Below are 13,027 nucleotides of genomic sequence, written 5' to 3' on the forward strand. Positions count from 1 at the left end.
CAAAGAAGTGAAATGAAATGAATAACACGTTTAAATCAATCTAAACTTAGAATTGAGATTGAACATATGGCAATTATATTATAAAATAACTATTGATATTACACACTAATGAAATACTATGATATACACAGGCGCAAAGTATATCACTTCAAGTGTGAAGATCGAACCTAAAAAATCCATGTGTTTCACATGGCCAGTTTGTTGGATGCTCACAAGTCGGATAGCCAAGAAATGTATTTGTTTTTGCTAAGGACGGAAAAACAAAAAAAAATATCGTCTATTCTAAAACACTTGTATACTAAAGTAAAAAAAAAAAAAAAATAGAATAAATATTATTTATATTTTTCCTTTATATATCAATCCATTTCGATGAATTTCCAAAGCTCTCTATCTCATTTCTTTCTATCAGTGTCGACAAGAAAATAAATATCATTCTTCCTCTCATTCCTAATTAAAAAGATAGCTGTTTCAAATTTTAAACGGTATTTCCAAAATGATTCCTTGTGCGGCAGCAACCAGCTGGTGACAAATATAATCATGCGATTTGATCTTTGCGAAGCTTATTTGCACAAAGTAAGAGATATTTTACTTTAGGGAACCAACTCTTACCTCGCACGTGCAAAGAGAACACCTGCTGAATCCGAAAGGGGGTACATAAGGATGCCACCAACTCCCCGCCAAATGGTACTTCTTGTCTCCATCGGCGAAAAAGCAAAGCCGCTGAGTACCGCGCTGGTCTGAGAGGGAGGTGTTGCTCGGGCAGAAGGGACAGCATTCGCCAGGCACGCTGACAGGGTTCTCGCACGTCGGTTCCGGACATACGGTACGCTCGCATACCACGTGACCCCGCTGCAAGAATGAATAAGAAACAAGTTATTAGAATAGTTTGCTTGAAGCAAGGATGAGTTTGAAATTTGTACAATAACAAATAGTCAGAAGAAACAGTATCTTAACACATGTGCCATCTAAAACAACACATACACTTTTTGTTATGAAACACGCAGGAGACATTCATTTCGATTTAGGTTCATTGAAAAGTGAATCTGTCGCACGTTATCTTTGGCTTTATAAACAAATAAAAAAAAACGTTTTTCTCAAAAATTCAAAGCAAGATAGAAAAATACACATTAATAAATTCTTAAAAGTGTTTTGTTACAAATCAATTTCTTTAAAATGTAACATTTGTTTAAGTATGGGACCTTTTTAATAAAAATAAATTCTATTATATCTGAATTTTTTTTATTACAAAATAGTAGCAATCACTTGAAACTGAAATTTCAGTTACCAAGTATTAGAGAAATTTCTACCCTAGCATACATTCCTTAAAAGAAATATGGTTTAATTTATATATAACTCAATACTTTAGCAATGAATTCATTTTACAAAAGATTCGCAAATGCGCTAAGAGTTCACTGCAGTCTTCTTTTAAGAAATGAAACCTACTTCAATAGTTAAAAATTAAGATATTTTAGTTCCACTTGGGAGTAAACATCATTACGCGGTGCCAAAAGAAAGTACCTAATGGGCTTTCGTCTACGATCTGTTTGGAACCCACAAGTTAATTTTTTTTTTTACAAGGCTGAGTTAGATCACCAGCCTTGTAAACTTTGGTTTTAGACATTAAGGGGAAACAAGACGCTGAAATGCTAATATAAATAAAAAGCGAATTATTTGAAGAGCGGGATGTGTCTCGAGAGCGAAAAAATGGCAAGTTCGTATGCATAAGGAGTAACGTCATCGTACACAAAGGCTTATTGCACAGGTATGGGAATCAATCTCCTTCCGACAATTTTGTTTTTAAACAATTTACTTTAATATTTGGCCATTCATCGTTAAAAGGAAACATATCTTTAAACATAAAATTGTTTCCCAATCATTTCTGATTGGAAAGCTATATTATTGAAGAGAAATTGTGAGTAATCAACTCATGATTTGTATTAGTAGCGATTGTAAGCAAGCTAAGATATTGCCCATCAGTGCTAAGCCGAAGTTTTTGATTGAAATTCCGTCAGGCCCGAGTGTCATTCATTTTTTATCAGTCGAATTATTTATGAATCAGATTACTTATTGAAATGAAAAATATTAGCAAGACAATAGAATTGTTCGGTCCTTCTCTTGCCTCTTTCACCTCAATGATGGAGTCGGACAATTTTATGCAGCTACTCTTCGCATTTCATTTTCGAGTGCAGCATTACAATACAAGACAATATTTTTTATATTTATGTTATTTAGAGTTCCATTCGCTATTAAAGTTCATGGATTTATGATGAACACCCCTTTTTTTGAATAAAGGAATATCTTGAGTTTCAGAATAACAATAATTAACTAACATGATTATATCTCTAATATTGCAACATTAGTTTGAAATTGATAACCTTTGAAATGGGGCAATAGAGAAGAACCAAAAATAAAACTAAGATTACTAGTAGAAGCGAAGTTCACTTAAATTCCTACTATTTCGGAGGCAATGGTGTCAACTTTTACCTTTTATTTCTCTATTAACGTCGGATTCACTTCTTTCTTAACATTTGCTACCTCCCAGAGGTTTTTATACAACTGACTAAACCTATCTTTTTCGTTGCCATGAATTATTTGCCTAGGTATTTTTACTAGGAATACTTGCTTATGATAAAACGCGAACAAAATCAACTCGTGTTCTTTGATGCTGAACGCCATTATTGCTTGTAATGATTTCAATAAACAAAATGCCACGATGATAGTAATTCTAGATTCCCAGTTTTCTTACTTAACTTAAATTAGCTGATAAATATGAATACAAAGACAACTCAAGATCTCACCTGGCAGGAACACATGGTGCACTCTTCGTGTTCCGCCTTCCAGTGCGCTCCGTCCTCGAAGAGGGTGTCGTCGTACACACACTGGTGATCGGAGCCCCCAGTACCGTACACATCATTGTAGCCGTCCTGATAGGCGTTGCCACCATTGGACTTCTGCATTGAGGTGACGTCGTAGCGAGGCAGACAGCTCGGAGGGGTGTACAACTGTAACACATAAACATTACAATTAGTGACGGTTAATTCTGTGGTATTCAAGAAAGGATAATTTAAAAAAATCTTTAAAATTCAATAATAGGGAAAAGTGATGCACTAATATGGCATTATCATTATATTACTAAACTGTATTCTTTTTAGCATAACTCAGTATTTCTTTTACGGTACATATTTCGTTTCCTTCCATGCCTGTTGATTACAAATAGCCGTTTCTTTTGCATGCTTGATTTTCGTTACACGTGAATAAGAACTTAAAAATAGTCCCATTCCCTTCTTATTTTGAACTTAGAAGTTGTTTATGAAGAAACATAGATTGACCAGAAAGAAAGAAGAACATTCAGAAAACACTTGAGACAAGGTGCTTCAGAAATCTGCTTGTTCGAAGATCAATACAGAAATAATATTGACCTTTGTCTCTCATCTATTAAGCCGTACGATAAGAATTCTGTAAGTTTTCTCTGAAATAATTCTTGCTTGGGCTCTCGCTAATGCAGGGTGAAAGAAATTATGGGTCAGCAGGAAGAAATTATTTGCCCATAAGCTGAACTCTGCGCCCCGAGGCCGTGAGCTTGGGCACCGTAAATACCCGCCGACTGAATGTGTCCCTTCATGAAGACAAAAGAGTATATCTAATTTAGTATTTAAAATGATCCTTTTAAAAACATGGAGTGAACAAAGAGCATTTAAACATCATTTCATGTTTACACCATGCGTTTTGAACATAAATAGTAATGTAACATATTTTTTTTAAAAAATCTTCCAAAATATTTTTACTTTAAACGGATTATAATATCGAGAAAAATGGATGATATCGTTCGCTGAAGAAAAAAGGCATGAAAGTTACTTTTATATATTTTTTATTTATAAATATCTTTATCTACATAACCATTGCAAGGAAAACAAGTTAATACTTCCTCATAAGTTGGAAGAAAATATTAGAAAGTATCTAAAATATTCTATTAAAAAGATCACCGTTCTAGCAAAAGGCGCGATCTCGTACCTCTGTTATTTTCGCTCTGAGCTGCATTGCCTTCGCTTTGCCGGACAGCTTGGACGTCACAACCAGGTATGAGTAACCAGCCTGTAGATACGCCAAATGGCGACCATCCAGATCCTCTGCCAAGTCCTCCACCTGGAAATACAGACAGATATTCCAGTTCAGCCTGATGGAATATAACCCATCACTGAATTAAAGAAACAGTGGTCATTCGAGGAGCGTTTGTACAGAATGAATGAGAGAAGGATGGGCACCTGTTCGCCTTCAAATCTTTTGAGCACTCTCTGCAAAGGGGAGTTCCACTTGCCCGGTCTCACCTGAAGCAGCTCCAGGATGTGCCTCTCGCGATGGTCGAGTCCAGACACGTACACCTGGTAGTGGAGCACGCAGTCTTTGTCGATGGACAGCCACGCGATGCCCCCCGCGCTGCTGTTGCCGCCGGACAGGAGGATGGGAACTTCTGAAAGGGTTGAAGGCACTTGAATAAAATAGCATTTAAAAATAGATAGTAATAACACAGTGATCGCTGGATAACTATAAAAACTATTACTAACATTTTTTTAAATAAATAATATATTATAAAAAATAAAAATAATAAATTTTTAGCAGAGCTTATTTCATCTGTGAGAAGAGTGACTTAAAATGGATAATTTCTTTGCTTTTAGGCTGTTATAAATATATCTCACATGAGCAATATAGGAACAAATGATTTAAAAAAAAATAGAAAACTGATTTTATAGATGATGGGTTGCGAGATTTTTTGGATGATTTATGCAGAAATGACAATACTTTTGTAAAAATTCTAATGCGCGGATTATTTTTCACCACAGATTATTTATATTCTTTGTTTTCAGAGAAGACAACAAAAATCCGTTGAAAAAAGAACAATCAAAATGAATTTTAAACATTATTTAGAATACAAAGCACTCGCCCCGTTGAATAGAAGAGTAAGAAGCCATCGTTTTGGAAAATACAGAATAGGAACAAACTGGCACGAGTCTCTGCCAATTTCATCCATCACCAGCACCTCGATCAAACCATCGGCACACCTCTCACCCCGGTTTTAAACGTACGAATATTCCAACAGAATTTCTCGTCCTCGCGCAGTCTGATCATCTGCTAATGACAGTTTGATGAAATAATCCTAAGTCAGTTCTTCCGAAAAGTGTAGGAATGACTATAAAAACTAGATTCACTTTATGCCAAATAAATGTTATTATTCAAAATATTTTATCACCAAAAGGAATCTGAAAATGTGCGACATACCGTGTCTATTATTTATTCTTCGTCTTCTGTAAAACTGTTTTCACGGCCGATTTTTTGCGTCAACACAGGAAACAGAATATCCGGCACCCAATCTGTAAAACTATTTACCTCACAACATTATCATTCACGCAGTCGAGTGATCTTTTTCGACTGGCAGGACAAGGTTGAAACGTGCTTTTAAAAAAAGTTCGCGTGCAGTGAAACGCTATTCACTTTTGTGACGCGCATCCATATCAACGATTATTCCTTAAAATAGTGCGGTTGTAAATATCATGAGATGCTTCCATGGGATGGTAGGTTTCCATTTCCCGGTCCATAAAGAGTATTTTTACAGTCCACCAAATAGAGTACGCAGCAAAAGGTTTACTAAAATAATAACACAAGTGTAGATAAAGAATCGCACATTTGCCACTATTCCTTGAGGATGTTCATCCAAGAACTGTTTCCTCCAACCACTCCTTTCAAGGAATATTTTTTCCTCTAGCTTCCGATCAGGGGATCAAAAACCGAACTCGTTTTTCAAGGTAGCAGAGAATTTACCTAGCATATATACTCAAAGTAAATCTATATTTTCTCAAAAATGGAAGATTTCTTTTTCTGTCCTACATAGACCGATTTTAAGTCTATAATATCTTTTGAGTTTGAAGCCCTTGATTTATGTCCCGGTGTGACATAACTACATGATGGGTATTTTGGAGGAGGTGAATATTTCACGCTGAATCGTTTCTAAATGCAAGGGCAACAACTGAACTGGCACTTGCACAGTCTTTTTTTTTAATTTTATATTACGCCAGAAAAAACAAAACCGACTCAATAGAGATTAACATGCATCAAACACAATCGCATCTCAAAGCTACTTAAAATTTAGCACGAAATAATTAATTTCATAGGACTAAATAATAAAAAACGCTTTAAGTTCTAGACAAAAAAAAAGTATTTTTCTCTCTTTCTTGGGCTTTTCCGTCAAATGCTTTAACCTTCCATAATCGAATTTCTTACCATTGAGTAAGGCATCTGTGTAAAGCCTCTGTCGAACCTGTCCCCGCAACTCCATTTTGTTTTTCTCGGAACGGATAGTGCGAGTTTTTGCCTATAAAGAAAAATTCGCAACATTATAAAATTATGTTCACATTTTATTCAAAGTTTTAAGCAATAAAAAAATGCTCATTTTTTGTCTGTTATAATACAAAAATTGGCAACTGTGGCGTGAAAAGGTCTTTCAGTTTACCACTTCGTATTTTTAAAATCGTCGTCATGCACTTAATGAGGAGGACATATATAAAAGTTTGTTTAATGAATGAAGAAATGTGGACTCACCATGTCTTCAGGGGTCGTCCTGTGCACGAGAAACGAAGTTGTTTCTGAATGCACTGAGGGCAAGGCATCGGCGTAGACAGAAACGACCAGGTCGTCAGTCAGCATCATCTCTACCTCTTGACTGCTGCGGCGGGCAAACGAACCGTTTCCCTAAAATCAAAGAGGAGTTTAAATACAGACATTGAAAAAGAAACAAAGCCAATTTTAAGTGAAAAGCTTTATCTTAAAAAGACTCGTAATTCATTAAAAGTTTAGAAAACTTCGATTTCAATTAGAAACTTTCGATTTTAGAACTTTCGATTTCAGGAGTAAATAAACATGTATATTTAAATATCTTGCATGCATTGTTTCAGTTTTGAGGAGCGTTTAATGTTCTTTTTACGGTCACAAGTAAAGAGCAGAATTTAGTTGCGTATGTCTCTGAACATGTAACTAAATATTGCACATGCACTTGTTGCACTCATACTAATACCTTGCATTATGATATTATTCATATTTCATTAAAACTTTTAAGCAAAAGAAAAAAATATATATTCTCTTTTTTTTTTTTTTTTGCCTGTTATAATACAAAAGAGAAAAAAAAACTTGTGGCTTGAAAAAGTCTTTGTCGAAATATTGCCCAGAAATTGAAATCATCAGATATGAGATTCAAAGAGGAGTGGTAGAGAATATAATTGCTTAAACGTTCATCAATATACAGTTCAATGACATCTAAAAAACACATGAATGATCGAAAATAATTGATTTGCAATTCAAAATCAAGCTTCCAAACAAAACCGGAGACTCACCCATGAGTCAGTGAGGTTCTGTGTGACCTGCTGCAGGACCCTCATGCCTGTGCCACTGGGAGTCTCGACATCCGTCTCCAAACGGATAGTCACAGTCTCTATGCTCGGATCGCTCACGTGCATCTGCGAAAACAATGCCTTTAGGTCACTAAGTACAATAAAATCAACGAAGGAAAAGCGAGGAAGAAAAAGAAATTTACTTTGTAATGGATGAAGCCGTCTGATCCAATATCGAGAATCATGAAACCAGTGACAGGATCCCTGGTAGGGTCAACTACCTCTGTCGGGGTCATCACAGCCTGGAACACTATAAGCACAATAAGCGAAAGATTTATTTGATATATTAAGCCATTGCGTTTTAAAGTTATAGGTTTATATGTTTCTCACAGGAAAGACCAACCTTTTCTTGGATAAGGCTAAAAATTTGATAAGATCTACAAAGATGTTAAATCTGTATACCGAATTTTATCCATCTAGCTATAGACGGTTTGTGATTGCTATTGACGGTTTATAGACGTGTTAAAAAGTCAAATCAAACAGCCAAGCAGACTTCCACTTCAGGTACTTTGTTCAAAATTTCATAGAAATCCACAAATTTGGCGTAAGGAATGTATACCAAATTTCACCCGTCCAGCTTAAAGTGCTTTAGAGCGCTTCACTGACAGATGGGCAGATAAAAAAATACATTTTTGGCATTATTCCTAATTCAGGGAGATCTTAAACGGGGAGATTCGTCAAAAATCCCCAATTCGAATTTTTTGGTGGCAACAGTACTTCGTACATGAGAAAGTAAAAGCGCCAAGAGATTCAAAGTTTTTACCGAGATATTTAAGAATCGAGCTCATTTATGAGAATCGGAGGATGAAAATGAAAAATAATTAGCTGGAGTTAACCCATATTCAACCGTCTTGTATACTAAAATAATATGTCGAGTTCACTGCTATATAGTGTAATTATACGCACGCACGCACGCACGCACGCACGCACGCACACACACACACACACACACACACACACACACACACACACACACACACACACATATATATACATATATATACAAAGGAATCTGAATTTCAGATGTTTAACTTTCTGCGTATTGAGTTCAAAGACTTATACAGATCCGCGGTTATAGTGACAAGATTTCATAGTAAATTTCGTTTTTTTTTTTTTTTCTAAAGATTTCAAGATCGCTAACACTTTGGGGAATTTAGTCCAAAATGTACAATTCTAATGATAAAAGTGCATGCCACATTTAATCCATCTAAATATTTGCAAATATTTGATTTATCATGTTCACATGGAAAAGGACGGACTTTTTGTTGACATTTGGTAGAAATATGTAGTTTTGGTGTCAGGATCATGTGCTTCATTTCATGCTTCTAACTTTTTGTTTTCTGAATTAACTTGCTTACACATCGACAGACAAAATTCCAAGCACCCTTCAAAAAATCCCCTCTTCTGACTCAGAGAATTCTGAAAGGTGAGTATACAACAAAATTTCGAGATGGAATGTTTCGACGAATTGATTTGTATACGTTGCATGCAGCAGGCTGTATACTTCATATACAGTACGAACAGTAGTGACATAACTTACCATTGCACGTAACCTTGGGCATGATGCGTCCACTCTGCATTCTTTGTCCGTCTTTCGAAGCGATCCTCAGCTCAAACTGCCCGGTGGACAGACGCTCCTGAAGGGAAGGAAGGAGATCCAGTTTCACGGTCGCACTGTTGTAGTCCTGATGAGGGAAAAAAATGAGTCAAATCGAAAGTACTATCCTATTCTTTTCATTCTTTTAGCCTCATTAAATCAATGTCTATTAAATCAACATCTATTTTTTATTACGGATAAGAGTTTTCAGAATACAAAGTTAATTTATAAAGAAAAAAATCATAGAATTTGAAAGCAGTCGGTCATATCTTGCTTGTTGAAAGAACTGATGAATATCAATGTGGCACGTAACAACTATTTCTATCTTAACTGGATATTATCTGGTTACTTTTCGAAAGTATTTCAGAAAACATTAATTCTGAATCCATCACGTTATGACTAATACGATATTTCTTTTGGAAAAATAGTTTAAATTTTTTTATTTCCTTTAAATTTCCATCTAAAATGTCTTTACACTTCTGTCAAGTTAATCGGGAATAAAATTTAATTTCAACAATGGCAACATTAAAATTATCTACTTCGCATTTTCATTTATTTCAGATTTTTTTTTGCCCGGTGTTTTTCAAACATTTTTCGGCCATTCTTTAAATTGACTCTAGAAAAGGGCTTTTTGTCCCCATGGCAACTGTCACCCGAAGCATCCATACTCACTTCCTCTCGGATCACCATCAGCCACTATTTCCTCATGTTATTATTGAATATTGTATATAAATTACGAAATATTAAAAGCTGAAAAGTTATATGTAATAAAAAAAATATTGTAATCTTTTTAATGACGACGATGGTGTTGTGCCCGCGTTACCACGGAAAGAGGGTGCAGTAGCTTCTGATGGTAGAGACATCTGAGCACCCGAGAGCAGAAGTCTGTCTTCTAGTTCATATGAAAATGATACTCACACATTCGCTTGTATAACCTCTTTTTACTCTTTCACACACCTCACAGATAGAACACAGGGTGAAGAACATCCATGCCCGAACCAAGACTCGAACCCAGGACGCCCGTATCACGGAGAAGACGCGCTACCCCTAGGCCAGGACGCCGGCAATCTTCCTAATAAACTGAACATTCGATTAGGAGGAAATTGTGACTTACCGGATGTGCCTTGGCGAGGGTGGTCGATGTCTCTGCGATCGTCTGCATCGTGCCATCCGTCTCTTCGTACATCAAGCTCACTACCAGAGGGACATCGCGGGCGTCTGTGGGGAGAGAAGCAAATTTAAATGCAGCTCCGCATTCTCCTAGATTTAAGCTTGAACGTCCATTGCCTTCTTTTATCGTGCTGTTCGAATGATGCGTATTTGCAAAGCACATTACAATAGCGGACTGCAAATAGATGAACGTTTCGAATTCATCTACGGATATTAAGAAATGGATTCCAATAGCGTAGTAATTATTTTCTAAAGAAACACATATTTATGCAATAACAGAAAAACTTATAATATGAGAGGAAATATTTTTTAATTTTTTTTTTCTTATTTCTTTTCTTTAATCTTAGCTCGAAGAAAAGGATTACGCTGCCACCTCTTTAAAAAATGAACTGCACTGCTGGTCAGCTCATTTTATGTTTATGGGCGTTCTTCTTTGCAGGGAATTCATTCCATTGACAAATGTGTAAGGCGTGGCTCGCGACTAGGGATTGCAATACCGGACCAACATTTCAATAAAGGTATTCGGTATTTTTTAAATCTTAATACCGGGATACCGGATTTAATACTGGTATTGGAAATTTTAGAAAACACAGGCGTTTCTTTTTTTTTATTTGCCAGATTTGTTAGAGAGTATAAATATCACAAAAAATAATCTCTAATAAATTATAACAGTATATAATCACAAAAAAGTAAAGAAACATCTAATTTATTTAAATCACAAAAAAGTGTAAATATCACTATTCAGTCTGTGGTACTATTCCAAATTTTTGAAATGTGATCTAAAAAAACAATGCATCAATTGTACTGTCATTAAGCATGAAAAGTAATTTTGTGTAAAACTGACCAGCTGTCGAAAACGCTCTTTCGGCATCTACTATAGTTAGTGGCACTGTTAGCAATGCGCGATATACTTTTTCCAAGTATTTACCTCTAAATCCCTCATCTTCAAATAAATTGATTTCTCGTCAGATGGTTTTGGATATAGTTGATTTCTTTATTGTATTTTGGTTCGTTGAAATTTTCTTATTTATCGCTAATTCTAATTTTTGTTCAAGAGACAATTCCTTTTCATTATCGACAGTAGTAACATCATAATCTTCGATAATTGAACCGAATTCTGAATGTGGATAGGTTTGTGGGAAAACAATTTTAAGAAACTTTACTCTAACTTAATCAGATTTGAATTGGTTATTTTCTTTTCTTCTTTTCATTTTCATTTTTAAAATCATTAGAATTATGTAAATACCATAAGACATTTTCTATTTCGATATGCCTTACATTGCCGATTTTTCAATGTAATATATAATTCTTCAGATACTGATGTGTGCTGTTTGCTGTTCTTTCAGTGACTGCAACATGAAATTTATTGTTGCATTAGCTGATAAATAAGAATCTCTCCGACATAATGCCTCATTTGTCAGTTTTATTGGAAGTAGAGCTGATACAGTTCTGGATATTAAGTCGAATTCACTATCTGAAAAATTAATTTACAGGTCAAAGTCGATTATTGCTTTTTGGATTAGATTTCTCAGTTTCAAAAATCGTTCCATCATTAGGAGTAAACAGTTCCAACGTGTTTTAGAATCAATATTAACATATATTCTGTTTTATTTTCAGTTAATATATATTTTAGTAATATATCCTTTTTATAGGGGAGTGTTTAAATATTTTAATAATTTTTCGAACTTTATAAATTATAGGAAACAATTCTTGATAGGTTAATATTTCACTCTTATGAGCAATATCTTCTTCAACAATTACATTGTCATTATCTTCATTGTCAATATCACTCTTTCTCTTACTCTTTTCAAAGTTGGAATCCGAAGTTTCTATATCCACAATATTTGGATTCTTCTGTTCTTTATATTTTTGGTATAATATATCTATTACTCCTAATTGAATTCTATGTACATAGCACAATTGCTGATTTGCACGAATCAACTTTCCAACTTTTTTTCATAATTGTTGCTCCATTATTCGTAATGGATGCAATATTTTCTTTCAGGGATAATTCACGTTTCGCTAATTTAGATTTAAGCAGTTAATTAAGCCATTAATTAGCTAATTAATTTCGCCCGTTAGGGAGATGTAAAAACAAAAACGTATACTATATTGCTATGTTCGCGATACCTGAACATATAATGGAGATAATTTTAAAAATTTCTAGTAAATACCGAAAAACCGGTATTTAAACTTGTGAATACCGGTATTACAAGATTGTACAAATGGCTCAAAATACCGGTATTGCAATCCCTACTCGCGAGTTTCCAAAGTTTATGCAGCACATTCTCGGACAATCAAGATGCAACAATTCGGATTTATCTGGAGAAATGAATTTTGTTTTCAATCTGGGATAGAAGTAAAGGCCGGGCATTTCAAATAGTAGCACTTAAAAGAACTGATAAACCAAATTGCTTTTTAACAATTTTTTTTTTTAATTATGCGATTGATCTGGACAATTATGGAGATTTCCTTAAAGAAAATTAAGGTATTTTGTACAAATCAACGTCAATTTTTGAATTTTAATCTCATAAATACTTTTTTACCGATTCAGAAATGTACAAGAATTATAGGCCTGAAAAGGCAAAAAGCTCATAAAATCATATTTAAAAATATAAAAACAATGGGATACATTTTTTTGCATTTTTCTTACTACCCTCCTTTTTTTTTTTTTTTTTTTTTGAATACAAGAAAACTTATATAAAGCTCTGTTCGTTATGTAAATTTTCCTTAAAATATTTCATTAAAAATACGTAATTGTAATAAAATATTTCATTAAAAATTGTTAAACCTATTATTCATTTCTAGCAGTTATAAAAGTATT

The 13,027-nt window shown here is 34.6% G+C and overlaps 1 protein-coding gene across 5 annotated transcripts in view; it reads right to left on the reverse strand.

Moving 5' to 3' along the window:
- Window positions 1-13,027, reverse strand: part of LOC129985332 (chordin-like) — a 203,516-nt gene that overhangs the window by 10,453 nt on the left and 180,036 nt on the right. For all 5 annotated transcript variants that reach the window (XM_056095319.1, XM_056095317.1, XM_056095318.1 and 2 more), the window contains 10 exons: window positions 10,148-10,251; window positions 8,977-9,121; window positions 7,580-7,686; window positions 7,380-7,502; window positions 6,592-6,741; window positions 6,274-6,364; window positions 4,263-4,468; window positions 4,012-4,143; window positions 2,799-3,002; window positions 610-849 (listed from right to left, as the gene is read on the reverse strand). In XM_056095319.1, coding sequence (XP_055951294.1) covers window positions 610-849; window positions 2,799-3,002; window positions 4,012-4,143; window positions 4,263-4,468; window positions 6,274-6,364; window positions 6,592-6,741; window positions 7,380-7,502; window positions 7,580-7,686; window positions 8,977-9,121; window positions 10,148-10,251 — 1,502 coding nt within the window. The remainder of the gene's footprint in view (window positions 1-609; window positions 850-2,798; window positions 3,003-4,011; window positions 4,144-4,262; window positions 4,469-6,273; window positions 6,365-6,591; window positions 6,742-7,379; window positions 7,503-7,579; window positions 7,687-8,976; window positions 9,122-10,147; window positions 10,252-13,027) is intronic.

This window comes from Argiope bruennichi, chromosome 9 (assembly GCF_947563725.1).
Source record: "Argiope bruennichi chromosome 9, qqArgBrue1.1, whole genome shotgun sequence".
Lineage (NCBI taxonomy): Eukaryota > Metazoa > Arthropoda > Arachnida > Araneae > Araneidae > Argiope > Argiope bruennichi.